The sequence below is a fragment of the Brachypodium distachyon genome, chromosome 4 (genome assembly GCF_000005505.3).
Source record: "Brachypodium distachyon strain Bd21 chromosome 4, Brachypodium_distachyon_v3.0, whole genome shotgun sequence".
NCBI lineage: Eukaryota > Viridiplantae > Streptophyta > Magnoliopsida > Poales > Poaceae > Brachypodium > Brachypodium distachyon.
In genome coordinates, this window is record NC_016134.3 from 45,103,520 (window position 1) to 45,118,494 (window position 14,975).

The 14,975-nt window shown below is 47.4% G+C and overlaps 2 protein-coding genes and 2 long non-coding RNA genes across 11 annotated transcripts; 2 read left to right on the plus strand and 2 right to left on the minus strand.

The window, feature by feature from the left end:
* Positions 1–707: 707 nt before the first annotated feature.
* Positions 708–7,985, minus strand: LOC106866603 (zinc transporter ZTP29-like). Of its 8 annotated transcripts, none has more exons than XR_002960551.1 (7): positions 7,443–7,983; positions 6,616–6,674; positions 6,438–6,530; positions 6,294–6,367; positions 6,107–6,218; positions 1,988–2,125; positions 708–1,822 (listed from the first exon to the last, which is right to left on the minus strand). XR_002960551.1 is itself a non-coding variant. In XM_014902025.2 (7 exons), exons 1-6 carry the CDS (start codon positions 7,504–7,506, stop codon positions 2,104–2,106), a joined length of 426 nt encoding a protein of 141 aa, XP_014757511.2. In that variant the 5' UTR covers positions 7,507–7,985; the 3' UTR covers positions 708–1,822; positions 1,988–2,103. The 8 variants fall into 8 exon arrangements, 5 of the variants coding, with proteins under 5 accessions (XP_014757511.2, XP_024311130.1, XP_024311129.1 ...); XR_002960550.1 differs by having other exon boundaries at positions 6,107–6,188; positions 7,443–7,980; XM_014902025.2 differs by having other exon boundaries at positions 1,988–2,114; positions 6,294–6,380; positions 7,443–7,985.
* On the plus strand, positions 7,866–8,614 carry LOC106866604. Its single transcript, XR_001407489.2, has 2 exons — positions 7,866–8,343; positions 8,499–8,614. It is a non-coding gene; the product is annotated as an uncharacterized LOC106866604 (long non-coding RNA).
* Positions 8,615–8,623: 9 nt separating this feature from the next.
* LOC104584760 lies at positions 8,624–10,039 on the minus strand. Its single transcript, XM_010240346.3, has 2 exons — positions 9,898–10,039; positions 8,624–8,975 (listed from the first exon to the last, which is right to left on the minus strand). The coding sequence occupies exons 1-2, from the start codon at positions 9,913–9,915 to the stop codon at positions 8,658–8,660; spliced, it is 336 nt and encodes a 111-aa protein (XP_010238648.2). The 5' UTR covers positions 9,916–10,039; the 3' UTR covers positions 8,624–8,657.
* Positions 8,770–10,512, plus strand: LOC112268959. Its single transcript, XR_002960553.1, has 2 exons — positions 8,770–8,906; positions 10,036–10,512. It is a non-coding gene; the product is annotated as an uncharacterized LOC112268959 (long non-coding RNA).
* Positions 10,513–14,975: the final 4,463 nt, after the last annotated feature.

Sequence of the window (14,975 nt, forward strand, 5' to 3'; positions counted from 1 at the left end):
TGATACACTGAACAAGTCCTGAAAGTTTACTTTCAGTATGACTTGCTAAATTATGTCTATGATGGATCTTAAATTGGATTTTGGTATCCAATCGGAATCTATTTAATCAAAATGCACTACTAGATATCACATTTTAGCCGAGGGTGAAATCACCGTCGGCTATTTTGGATTACCGTCAGCTAACATTTTAATCGACGGTTAACCGTCGGCCATCCCCCGTCGGCTATGCGGCGTTAGCCATTACTGTAATAGCCGACGGTACAGTCGGGTATTGTATTTGCCTACGGTAATTACCCAAGGGTTGGCCGCTCGGTTATATGAATCTAATAACCGACAATGCCCCGTCGGTTATGTATTTGCCAACGGTATATTTCCCCGTCAATTAGTATAATTGCTGAGAGTACAGACACCCCATCAGATATGTATTGGGCAGCAGTTATTTCTTACCGTCAACATGTTTAATAGTCGACTGTATATTTCCCCGTTAGTTACTACAATGGCCGAGGGTACATACACCCCATTGGGGGTACTTGTAGTAGAGAGTCACCTTCCGACTGTAAGATAAGCCAATGGTCCAAAGTTCTAGCAGGCCTATCATATACCCGAGAGGTTTCGCACCGTTGGACATCGATAACCCCTGGCATGTTGGATAATGTGGAAATTTTGGCATTTCAAAACAACCATGTTACAATTGCACACAACACGTGACAAAAGAAGTTATATATATTTCACCCAATGCATCATACATGCCTAATGAGTTGCATAATAAAGATCCACTTAGAAAGTGCCAGGATACAAAATGTAACTATGATAAAATGGTCCAAACTTTTTGTAGAAGAGAAATTGAACACAAATTTCAGAACTTCACTTTGCCTGAGTACTCAATCATCATCGTGGTGATCATGTTGCTGATTACAATCGTACTCGTCTCCCTTGTAGCTATCGTACTCATCTCCCTCATAGCCATTGTACTCGTCATCATCCACATTTTTCTCATCAACATCTTTGTCACAACTGTGGCTGATTCTGTTATTAGTTCTCAAACCCTGAGAAATTAAGGCTAATACTAGTTGGGAGAAAGACCCAGAATAGTTTACTATAGTTGTAATAAAAATGAGCTGCAGATAAGTAGAAGCAGTCAGTTGAGCAACATGACAGAGAAAGGTGAAGTATTTCACTTTCATAGTTACAGATACAAAAACTTCTAGTTTTCAGTTTAACGGACATGCAAAATGGTAACGGGCAGAAGCAGTTATACTTGAGCAACATAACAGAGAAAAGGGAAGTGTTTCAGTTTGAAAGTTACAGCTACAGCAGATTTTAGTTTTCAATTTCACAAGCAAGCAAAATGGTAAAGGCAGAAGCAGATAAACTAAAGCAACATGACAGAGAAAAGGGAAATCTTTCAGATTCAAAGTTACACATACAAATGTTATATAGTCCAAATGGTATGGTAGTGGATGTCAAAAACCATTTACTTATTTTGACGTGCTACTTCAGTTTTTCCTTCCCTGTTCTGTTTATTGACAGAAATTTCATGGTGCTAACATAAATAGATGCGAGCTTTTTAACAGTGTATATCTGTATAGAAGTTTGGCTTCTAAGCTCAAATGATGCTTTTATTTATGCACGCATAATTGCAGTGCATGTCACGAACTGTGTGCCTTCTATTTCCCTGATCTACATTTGAAATGAATTCAAGAGGGAATCCGACAACATATTTGCATTTGGAAATGAATTCAAGAGGGAATCTGTACCTGATTTATTTTTTCAGTTTGAATCTGAAATGGTGAAGACCCCTACCAAGTTACAGCTACAGAACCTACAAAAGCCGTTAGTTTTCAGATATTTCAGTTTCAAAGTTGCGAGATTTTTGACTGTGTATATCTATATACAAGTTTGGCTTCTAAGCTGAAACAGTAATTTTATTTATTTTCATAATTCGTAAAGCTCCTACAAATCCATACATATATGTAGATATACTTACCCAAAAAAAAATCCAACAACTACGAAATGCTGCTGTTCTTACTCCTACATGAGGGGGGCACTTGCAGTCGTCCCAAGACAACACCGGTTTCTTATCCTCATCAGGACCAATTGGTTCTAGATAACACCTGCGTAGTAACTTGGTTTCAAAAGAAGAAGAAAAATATTAATTATGCAGAAAGACACTTGATAATACATATGTTTGCATGCACTGTACATCGCCTGTTAATTCTAAAGCAATTACCAAAGATTTACTAGTTCTGTAGAGTGAAAACTTAGCAAATCAATGCTAGAACAAGCCAGACTAAAATTACAAACTGCAATCGTACCAACAAAACAACTGGCAGCCCACGACCTAAGCTCTGTTGCTTCTGAAGCAAAAGGCAACACACACCTAATAACACTATTTTCTACCTGGTAAACCTCACCACCAGATCTTCACGGAATATTAGATTGGTATATTAGTTAAACCCAGTCTCCCCATCATCTATGCCCCAGTCAGCTTGTTGTTGGAGAGGCCTCCAGAGACACGCTGCATCAAAATTACCAAAGAGCTACCGCAAGGGCGTCCATCTTCTAGTTAATTATACTGTATAAGGCAAATTACCAAAGAGCTACTGTACCCAGGCTGGTGGATGACCGATCATGCCCTTAGTAATATTCATCGAACTATCAATCTATTTTTCCACAAAATGAATTGCAACCAAGAACAATGTACAATGGGCACACGGACATATAATTCGATCTGGTCGGTACGAGAGAGACGAGCAGAGAGGCGAGTGGGGAGAAGACAGAAGAGAGGGATAACTTGGTGCCCCATCGTGCTCGTTGCTGTGTGAATTTGGATTGTCCGTCGCAGAGGAAGCAGATGAACTCCTGGCAGTCCGAGGGGAAGCGGATGAAGCAGAGGGATGCGGGCGCCGGCGGTCGGAGGGGAAGCAGAGGGATGCAGGCGCCTAGGCGCCTGCCGGAGAGGAAGCCTTAGACCGATTTCAGAGTAGACGCTTGTCGTCGCACAGGGCTCCGACACCGGGGATGCGCGGGCACCACCTTTTTAGGTTCGGTAGTGGGCTACGGGGATCGCTCCGGCGATTGCCGGCAAGGCCAATGCGAAGCGTAAGAACGCACCAAGAACACACGCACACGCTTTTTACCCAGGTTCGGGCCACCTTGCGGTGTAAAACCCTACGTCCTGCTTGTCTGAGCTTATATTACTGTGAAATCGGCTGTTTACAGGTTGCCCGAGGAAGCCCCAGGCGGTCTCTTTTTAGCTAAGTGTTCCTTGCTACTTTGGGCTACTGTCAGTCAGTGCTGTACTATGAGTTGGCTCAACGAACAAACGAACGAACCCGAAAAAAACGAACCCTTTGACCGTTGGCGGGAGTCCTCCTTTTATAGCCAAGGAGATACCACAGGTACCACGGTGCATGGTTTACAAGTGGCGAGCAAGGAGCTTGGGCAACTCCTCCTCGGTGCGCTGGCATGCATGCATGAGCGACAACCCCGCGGCTAGGGATCTAGGGCCTAAAAACAATAGGACTGGACAGTCACTGTTCGTCCGACTAGACGGATAACGCCCCTCCGGTCGGCTTATTAAATGCGACGTGCGCCTCACTCCTTGTCCTGACGATCCTGCACACTGGGCGCCTGTCGCGCGCCCACGGGGCACCGCTGCCCTGTTCGCTCGGCCCCACCCTCGCGGCGGAAACCTGTTCCCGGGAACGTCTCTTCCTGGCAAGTGCCTTTCCGGGAGGTGCCCGGGAAGGACTATTCCCCGAAGCCCCGCTAGCCCTGCCGGGCTGGTAGCTTGTCAGGCAGCCCGTACACTGCCGCCCGGGTGAGACCCTTCCAAGAACCCAGCGAGGCGACCCACGCGTTGTGCAGTGGTGGTACCCCAGGTGCCACTGGTGCGACAACACTAGATGGGGTGGTAGGTAGTTTCGGAATCAAGAGACTATGGCAGTTTTTAGGATGAGGGCGAGAGCTGCGGCGCGCGCGGGATTATTTTCATATTTTGGCTGGGTCACGCCAAGAAATTAGAACCAGGTTGCCCAAAAAAAATCACGCAGCTCGACCACGACTCCACTACCGTGGATTCGGAGAGGGATCCTCTGATTTAAAGTCAGGGACTTCACAGTCACTGACATGTGGACCCGGCCCCACCTGTCAGTGACCTTAAAGTCACATCCAAGTCCCGTGGATTGGGGGTAAAAAATGTTGGCGCACATTGTTTTTCTTCTTAAGCCACCCATGTTTGTATTTTCTGGGCCAAACTGTTCTACATTCTACAAGAATATTCTATTTCTAGTCTTACGTTTCTCTCCTACTTTGATCTCTTAATTTTGTTTTTATTTACAGCACCCATTTTTTTTTACACGTTAACCACTCTGTTCCTATGTTCTAAAGAAACATTCTATTTCGATTCCTATGTTTCTCTAATCTCTTATTCCCTCAGTCTCATATTAAGTTCCAAAATATTACATGTATCTAGACGTATTTTCGTATATAGATACGTTCATTTTTAGACAAATTTGAGTCACTTAATATGAGATGGAGGGAGCATTAATTTTTAGCCTTGATTTTGTTTAAGGTTGCTTTCAGCGTCAAGTGGGTTAGATCTTGTGCCATATACCTCCACATCAACAAAGACATTAACATCTCCAATGTAAGCTTCTTATGGGTTGAGTTCGTATTCTCGATCAATCGACACACGACGAATCATATTTTCACGTTGCAAGCACCTTGTAATAAAAAACATCCATTTAATCTTAACAATACATTGTCTCTTTCACATTCCATAGATGATTTTTTATTTAATAGTCTCTCGGTACGGTTAGTTCCATTAATCTATTCCATCAACTAGGTCAAGATATGGACTTAATTGACATGGTATTAGGTCATTATATATGAACTTCGTCAACCTCAACAGTCGACTATTACTAGCACAAGATTGTGAAAGCGCAACGGACTGCAACTTGAGTTTTATTTTCATATATGTACTTTCTACTCCCTCCGTTTCATAATTCTTGTCTCAAATTTGACCAAAAATAGATGTATCTAATCCTAAAAGTGTCTACATATATGTAATATTTCGACAAGAATTATGAAACGGAGGGAGTATAAAATAAATCATAGACACCCCCATGTTCTATCCCCGAGGGTCAACCTCAACCGTCGGCTTACTATTCCCTGTTGGGTATTTTTACCTATAATCGACGGTTAATAATGGACCGTCAGACATTTCAACTCATATCTAAGAGTTACATTTAAGCCGTCGGCTATAACGTCTCACCATCGAGTATGTTCACCTATAACCGACGGCTAATAATAAATCGTCGGCCATTTCAACTCCGATTCGAGAGTTATGTTTCAGCCGTCGGGTATAAAGTTTCACCTTCGGATATTTTGTTACATATAGTCGACGGTTAATAATTGACCGTCGGCCACTTCAACTCATAATCGAGAGTTACTTTTCAACCGTCGAGTATAACATTCCACCGTCAGCTATATAAGTCAAAACCCGACGGTGAAATTGCAGCCGTCGGATATTAGTGTGAACCGTAGGCCATAACACTAAATAACCGAGAGTTAGTTTTTCCCCGTCGGATATTAAAGTACACCGTCGGTCAGTTGTGTATATACCCGACAGGTTGACAAAAACCGTAGGGAATGCAAACCACCGTCGGTTATTATTGTATTAGCCGACGGTTTGCCGGCTATTAAGTATCACTATCGGCCATAAGGGAATTTCTAGTAGTGATGTATGAACAGGCCCCAAATATTTATTTAGAGTCAATGTGCTCAAGTTCATGACTAAAATGTTAGATATAAATAAATGCACTTGAAGAATTCTATCATGAAAGTGTGGATTACTGTATAATTGCTTAAACGGCAACTTTTCTCTTTCCTGGCCTCATGTTGTTCAAAACACTATGATTGATATTTGATATTTTATGTTACAAGTTTCGTTTACTTCATGTTGCTGATACCTATTACTCATTTGAAAGGTTGACCTCACAAAGATATAGCGAATTGTTAATACAATTGAATGGTTGATAAATTGTTAGATAGGAAGACATCAACATAAATGCACATAAGCTGCCAGGTGCATTGGACTTACCAATTGCGGTGACAATTACACTAAAGATAAGTCTTCTTCGGTGTCTCATCATAAGTTCCTTCCTTGCTGTATTACCAGTCGTCTTTCCAAATGAAAAGCAGAGTGGGGAATCCTATTCCTATGTTAGTTTTCTTTTTGAGAAACACTGGATGAAAATGGCTACTAACAAAGTTGAGGGAAGTTATACTTGTTTGTCATTTTCATCTACAGGGTTGCATTCCGGCTCAGGGAATACATCTGCAATCGCGGAAAATAGAAGTGCTGCAGCAAAGAACATGCTAAAAAGGTAAGAAAGGGTTCAAATGCCTGACAAAACATCTTGCTTACTCACCCAAAGATTTCCTTTCAGGAAACCAATCGCATTGATAGCATCGTAAGCCAAGTCAAAGAAAGACATGCTCAGCATGAGTCCAGTAGCAAATCCCTAAAAGAAATAGTCAAAACAATTGTTAAAATGTTTATTTGCGTACAAATAAAATATCACATTAAGTAGTAATTGTCACATTCACCTGTAATATCCCTAGTGTTCTGTTGTTTGGGGCATGATTTAGTATTGCCAGTAATGCACCTGATGAGTATATACACGTATTATTGACAAATGAGTAGCCAAATGCTAGCTACCAGGAGGTAAACATCTAGCATTTGATATCTGTCTAATCTATCACTCCCATTGTTTTGCAAACAAATTATTGTACTCCCATTGAGAAAAAGAATTGCTCTTGTCTGTAATTTAAGTGATGCGCTAACAGATTTATCTGTAGAAAGTCAGCTCATGGGCCCTCTCTGCTAATTTATAATATGACTGAAGACACATTAATTTTTTTAAAATACCATTTTCTAGAGAACTTGCACCTATTTCAAGGCTAGTTAGAGTCGATGGATGGATAGGGTGAACCGGACAGTGGCAAGATGGAGGAGTGTATGCAGATAGGGACATGTAAGGACATGTAACCCTTGTATTTGCTTGTGGTTCATCGAAAATGATCTATGCACACAAATCTTCTTCCCATATAGTAGCAGTCTATTAGTTTTCTCTTGAGCTTTTAGTTGTGAACTATAAGTTGAAAATAGTTGCTTATTTGCTATTATACATTTACTTTGAACGGAAGATACTACTAAGCATTCCTAGTTTTGTGTTTCAGATATACCATGGGAAAAATCTTGATTCATGCAACTAACTGAAAAATATGACACTGTATGTTACATCTTTTGAAACGAAAAGATAATAAAGGCACGCGTGCATCAAATTGAACAGTTCATGCCATGATGAATACACGATATATTATGAACATAGAACAGAAAGTGAAGGGATGAAAGAAGTGGTGTATATGAGTACCAAGGGAGGTGCTTAAGCCACCGACGAGAGAAAGCGTGAGAGCAACAGCAATTTTGGGATCCATATATGTTTGTATTGTTGATGAACTTATCTATACTCTGCACGCAAGCTTTTGGTAGCAATGGAAGGAAATGAAGGTTGGGTATTCAGTACAAGAACAGGAGTGGTATGGCAAGATGGATAAATTGGGTCTGTTGTTATGGAGATGTATGTGACCTTTATATACAGGCCAGGATGGGTGCTATGGCATTAGGTTGTCAAGGAGCCTGTGTGTGGAAGCTGATGATGTAATTGATGGCCGATTAGTTAAATGAATGGGAAGGATAGGGAGGGGGTGACCAGGTGGAGCAGGAGGCAGCCATGGCTGAGGCTTTTACGGTGTACATAAATATTAGCTGAACATTTGCTAAGTTTAGTTGCGTGGGGCAAGTTTGGCATGGCTTGGCACATGATTGCTTGCTTGCTAGCTGCCTTTAGTTCTTGGACATCCTGATGCTTGAGTTATGCCTGCTTGCTTGCTATCTACCCTAATTCTTAGACATGCTGATGGTTGACGTATGCTTGCTTGCTAGCTACCTCAGTTCTTAGATATTCTGATGGTTGAGGTATGCTGTATGCCTGCAGGCAAGGTAAGGTTAGGTCAGGCCTTGAGGTAATTCGCTGCTAGATTCCTTGTGTAGGTGTGAAGAAATATGTTTATGTACAAGTACATATTTAAGTACGACCCTGTTGCTGTGATGTAGTTTTCTTTCCGGAAAGTAGATCATATAATTACTGAGATATACTAGTAGATCACATAAAGCATTATATATATTTTGTTGTCTAGAATCTAACGATTTACATTCTGATTTTAAACTTGTGCCTGTGGGAAATGAAGGAGGCGTAATTGTTTCAAGTCCAGGTGAGGAAACACAATTTGGCTCGAGTAATTTGTGTGTATGTAGACTGTAGAGCCATGAAACATGCCTCTGTTGCAATGCGCAGTTGCATCATCACCATGATCATCATATAACTAAGTGATTGCAGTAAAGTAGCGATATTTTGTGTGTCCTGCAGCTAAAAAGTGAAAGGAGGAAGATGTGGAAGGTGGAGTAAGCAGACGCACTTGGAGTACCCTAAAGGGGGAGAAAGCATATGCAATCAAACCGGCTGAAGCAGGCACTCTTTGTAAGTAAAGAAAAGAAAAGCAAAGAAAAGAAAAGCAAGATGGACATGCTACGTAGCAGGAGAACATGAGCTAGCTAGATCCTCCTGACGCACATCGCCGGTGGCGGCGCACGTGGAGGGGAGGCGGCTGAGCATCTGGCGGTCGGCGCCGGAGATGAGCGGGCCGGCGAGAAGCAGGCAGAGGCAGGGCTGCCCTAGCTCGCGCACTGCCGAGCAGCAGTCCTCGCTGGGCGGCGACGGGCTGAAGGGCGCCACCGCCGCCTTGCACGGGATCATGAGCTGCAGCAGCGCGCCCAGGTAATTGTAGCTGCTACTGCCACATGCTTCTCCTCTTCCTCCTCCTTGTGCGCTTGATTCTCTAATAACCTGGTGGTAGCACAACATTACAACTAGTAGCCATAAGAACAAGACTTGTTTCTTGCCTCGTCGCTGCTGAATCATCCCAAAAAAAATGCAGCCCTAATTAAGCCACTGTGAAACGCATAAATAGGAATAGGTGGGTTAGAGTAGGTAGGTCATGCGGCGTGCGCCCCTGGCTTCTTAAGCAACGGTTGCATGACAAGACCAAGTCTACTAATTAATGCTCAAAGTTTTACTAAATATTCGATATGGCGCAAGTGTTTTGATTTATCGCATCTTGATTACATATTCGGTATATAGTTTGGCATTGATTATTTTGTTATGCAGGATGGTAGAAAGAAGAAACCTAGAAGTTGCCTCGTGCACCGGCCTGCTAGTCCGGCTGGACGACGAGGGGCTGGTGTAGCCAAAACTTGTAACCCTGTTGGTGTCTTGATATATTATTAAAAACACTTTGCTCTTCAGTTTTGAAAGATTGAGTATATATATTAGCAGTCCACAATGCAACCAAGGAAATATATATATATATATATTCCATAAAATTGAACTAGGCAGAGAGCTAACTAATCCGATAATTTTACATACTATATATAGTAGCAAACTAGATACTCCTACGTAGTAACATTCTTAGAAAACATACATAACTAAATGACAATTCATCCTTCTTGTCCTCCTCGTTGGTGTACGGCCGCCCTGGCACGATCCTGGGGTATGTAGGGTGTTGCTACTCCAATTAATGTTTCCCGAGTCGAGTGCAGGTGAGGAGAAAATCTTGGCAACTGTTCTCCCTCGCTTACGCTCCGCTCAGAGGATCGTCGTACAAAACACCCTAACTCACGACCCTCTAATGCTCGGCTCATCAAGCATGCATGTATAAATTCCCCGCAAAAAAAAAGCATGCATGTATAATGAAAGAAATACCAAATACCTTTTGGGAGATAATCATATGCTTCGTCAACCTTAGTTTTACTATGGTATTCTGTTTGCTTAATTACGTCTGCTGGTGGATGTGGTTCCAAACAATCAATCTGATTATCTGATTCAGGAACAATCGATTCTGATTCAGGTGGATACGGCGGCGGGAAAACTCCATCCGGCCGCGCCAATTTGCCCATCAACCAGCGTCGAGGTCAGGTGGATACGGCGGCGAGCCGTGATTTGCTTGAGGCGGAGGCGGCGTCCTCGAAGCTGCGGAAGGAGGCGGTGGCAGTCCGTGCAGGACCAAGTCAGCCACGGGCCATGGCTGAGCTAGGAGCTCGGCACTGCCGCTGCCCCGTCCAGCTATCGCCACCGATGAGCCCTCAAATGGAACCGCGATGATCTCCTCTATCGATGCACCACATGCCCATGGACCTCACCGCTCGGAGCGCCGGCGAGACCAGCCATCAGTTTTTAGTTCCGCCGGCCATGGAGACCCGCGTGAACCTGATCTATTTCTGTCTCTTTGCAATTTGATGGCGATGGAATAACAAAATCCATATCTAAACTCTTATGTCTTGGTAAACTTACAGAAAACCCCCTAGTAAAAGCCCACTTCTTGCAATCAGTTTCATGTGCAATCTAAAAAATCAATCAAGATCTATTCGTGCCCATCTTATTTATGTTTGATCTCATTTGAATGAAATAAGAAACAAAATGGTACATGGAGATATTAGTTATGGTTGATCATGGATGCATACGTTCATTAAATAGTTCGGAGACAATCAAATAGACAACCCATTGTATAAGTTGTCTGAATTAATGTTTGCGAATGACGTGGCAAGTCTAAATAGACAACAACTGTCTAAACTGTTATACATGCCTTAATGCTGACTCCGCGAGAGACAGCTTTTGTCAATTTTATTTGAATTTTCCCAATTCCTTATCAGTTTGGAAAGTAAGAGGATAACTTGCCCGAGTTATTAAGGAGTAATTAACAGAGGCTTGAGAGTTGATAATGAGAGCTGTGACTAACACAATCAGCCAGTTTTACAAGATTCCATTTTCTTCTTTTTACAATAAAAACCCGGGACATGAAGATACGATAAAGAATTGGGGATATACTAAATGAACATGAACATGATCATAATACCGACATGAACATGTTAATACGGCAAAGAAAATCAAATGGACGTCATATACTAGCAACAAGTATCTTTATCTTTACCTAATATTAAAGTGAGTATTGATTCTGCCAAAACTTTCGTATCCACACGAACCCGACCTCGTTACGACATTGGATTCCTCAGCCTTCACGCACCGTCTTATGTGAGACGCGCGGCATCTTGAATGCCCGCCAGCAGGAGGATCTGTGTCAGCGTCTGGAGCGCCAACGCCGGCGTGAGATAGAACGCCAACGCCCACAGGAGCAGGAGGATGCTCCTATGGGCCCCGAGGACGACTGCACAGAGTTCACGCGCGAGTTGCGGCGGGTGACATGGCCCCGCAAGTTCCGAGCGCCCGCGCTCGGTACGTAAGATGGGACCGTGAATCCCAAGGATTTCCTCCTCACCTACACGTTAGGGATGCATGCCATCGGCGCCGACGACAAGGTCAGAGCCAACTGGTTCCCGATGGTCCTTAAGGGATCAGCGAGAACCTGGCTGCTCCACCTGCCTGTTGGGTCCATCGCCACTTGGGCGGACCTGCGCGAGCAGTTTGTGAGCGCGTTCCAGGGCGGTTACAAGTGCCCGGGAACCATGGCGGAGCTGCACACCGTGGTGCAGAAGCCGGAGGAGACGTTGCGGAGTTTCGTCAACCGCTTCTCAAACCTCTCCTACTCCATCCCGGAGGTGGAGGCTGCCGCCATCATCAACACCTTCGTCATCAACGTCCGCGACCCCAAGATGCGCGAGAAGCTGAGCACGCATCGGATCCGGATGACGCAGGATCTGTACGCCCTGACGCACAAGTGTGCCATGGCCGAGGAAGGACGCTTAGCGCCCAGGCGAGGGTTCGCAGAAGAAGAGCTCCCGCAAGCACAGCGGGAAGCAAGTCCTCGCTGTGGAGTCGGGGGCTATCGCGAGGCCCACAAAGAAGGCCTCGCCCGGTGGCAGGTCTGGCGGCAAAGCAGGGCGACGCGTCCCGCCGCCCCATCCACGCCAACTCTACCCACGACGCGCAGGACTGCCGCATCCTGCAGGGTATCGAGCAGCGGAGCGAGCAGCGCCACGAGGAGCGCCGAGCAGCCGACGCCTGCTTCAACTGCGGCGACATTGCCCGAATGACCCCAGAGCGGGGCCGAAGCCCGCCGGCGGTGGCGTCGGCAGGGAAGAAGCCCGGGGGGATGCGGCCAGGCCCGCGCCGGCAGGGAGCGCCCTCCCCGGGGACGAGGCAGGGCTCGCACGGAGGAGCAGCGCGAGTCCGACTGCACCGGGGGCGACGAGCCGGGCTTCCAGGAGTCCCGCGGCGTCGCGCGCCTTCATCCATGGGAGAGCTTACGCTCTCTCATCCCACGCGGCGGTAAAGCGCCTCACCCGGGAGTTGTGTGCGCTGTTGCCGGATGCGGAGCCGCAGCAGCCACTGAAGTGGTCACACGTCACGATCACCCAGCGCGGCAGCTGGGTTCAGGGGCCATACCCTTCGTGGTCTCACCGATCATCAACAACATGATGGTGACCAAGGTGCCGGTGGACAACGGAGCGGGGCTAAACCTCCTGTCCGCCAGGTTGGTGGAGAAACTCCAGTTGCCGTGGGGCAGCTAAGCCCCACTGAACTGTTCCGGGGAGTAAACCCCGGGATCGTGTGCCCCCTGGGGCGCATCATGCTGCCAGTGACCTTCGGGAAGCGTTCAGAACCGAGCACATAGTGTTCGACATCGCGCACACCCCGTTGCCCTACAACGGGATCCTCAGTCGGCCGGCGCTGATCAAGTTCATGGCGGCGACGCATTGCGCCTACGGCGTGATGAAGATGCCGTCCGTGTATGGAGTCCTCTCCATCAGGTGCGACCTCAAGGACGCGGACTGGTGCGTTGGCGAGGTCGTCAGGGCTGCCGCCGCAGCCGCCGTCGGAGACGAAGGCTCGCCGGGTGACGGCCCGGCAACGAAGAAGGCCCGCGCTGCCCCGCAAGAGCTTGCCGGGGGAAGCGCAGACTCGAGCTCGTGCCCCGGCAAGGGCCAGAAGCTCCGGGAGGAGGCCACCAAGGTGAAGAAGCTGTCCCTCCGAGCCGGCAACAAGGAGCGCACCGTCACCGTCGGTGCGAACCTTACTGCCGGATAGGAAAGCGCCCTCAGCACTTTCCTCCGGAAGAATGCCGACGTGTTCGCTTGGGAGCCGTCGGACCTTCCGGGAGTCCCTAGGGAGGTGATTGAGCATCGACTCGCGGTGCGCCCGGACTCCCGCCCCGTCAAGCAGAAGATTCGATGGCAAGCGCAGGAGCGCAAAAATTTCATCAAGCAAGAGGTGGACAAGCTCAAGGCTGCCGAAGCTATCAGGGAAATTCTGTACCCCACTTGATTGGCTAACCCTGCAGTAGTTCTCAAGGCGGGGAATAAGCTTCGCATGTGTGTAAATTTTACTGCTCTAAACCGTGCATGTCCCAAGGATCCTTTCCCTGTACCCTGTATCGATCAAATAGTTGGTTCCACCGCTGGTTGTGACTTGCTAAGCTTTCTAGATGCTTTTTCCGGCTACCATCAAATTAAGATGGAGGTCGAAGACGAGGAGAAAACGGTGTTCATCACCCCGGCTGGCTACTACTGTTACACGTGCATGCCTTTCGGGTTGAAGAACGCGGGCTCAACATTCCAGCGCGCGTTGCGCGAGTGTTTGGGACCCCAGCTAGGTCGGAACGTGGAGGCCTACATGGACAATATCGTCATCAAGTCGAAGCATGGGGACTCGCTGATTGATGACCTGCGGGAGACGTTTGATATCCTCCGCAGGATCGAACTCAAACTGAACCCTGAGAAGTGCACCTTCGGTGTAGACTCGGGCCAGCTTCTGGGTTTCTTGGTTTCGCACAGGGGGATACAAGCCAACCCACAGAAGATAGAAGCTATCGAGAAGATGGGGGCTCCCCGCAAGGTGAAGGATGTCCAGCGCCTCAACGGTTGCGTTGCCGCGCTGGGCCGCTTCATCTCAAGGCTGGGCGAGCGCGCCCTGCCTTTCTTCAAAGTGATGAAGAAGAAGGGCCCAATAGAGTGGGCCCCCGAGGCCGAGGTAGCGTTCCAGGATCTGAAACAATACCTGAAGTCGCCGCCCGTCCTCGTCGCCCCCAAGCCGGGTGAGCCGCTGCTACTCTACCTAGCAGCGACTGACCAGGTGGTCAGCTCGGTGCTGGTTGCCGAGAGGGAGGAAGATGTTCCGGGGACTGAGGCTGCGGGGCAGGGGGCGGAGCGGCCCCCGGCAACCGCTTCGGACCTCGGGACCGCCCCCGAGCCGGCAACTTCAGCACCGCGTAAGCGGATCGTGCAGCACCTAGTGTACTTCGTCAGCACGATGCTGCGCAACGCTCGTACGAGGTACCTGCAGGTGCAGAAGCTCCTCCTGGGAATTCTGCTCGCGTCCCGCAAGCTGCGCCACTACTTCCAGGTGCACCGCGTCACGGTGGTGTCGGGGTTCTGCCTCGAGCGAGCCTTCACCAATCGTGAAGCCACCGGGAGGGTGGCTGAGTGGAGGATGGAGCTGTCAGAGTTCGATCTGCACTTCACCAACTCAAAGAGCATCAAGAGTGCGGCCCTGGCAGACTTCGTCACCGAGTGGACGTCGACGAGTGTAGAAGAGGAGGCACCGGAGACGAATATGCCAGGCAAGCTAGACGAAGGCCACTGGGTCCTCTACTTCGACGGCGCGTTCAGTCTCCAGGGAGCCGGCGCCAGGGTCGTCATCGAGTCACCGATGGGGGATCAGTTGAAGTTCGCTGTCCAACTCGATTTCCCGAACTCCACCAACAACACGGCAGAGTACGAGGGTTTGCTCGCCGGGTTGCGGGCAGCAATCGCCCTGGACATCAAGCGCCTAGTCGTTCGCGGGGACTCCCAGCTCGTGATCAACCAGGTTAACAAGGACTACGACTGCCCGCAA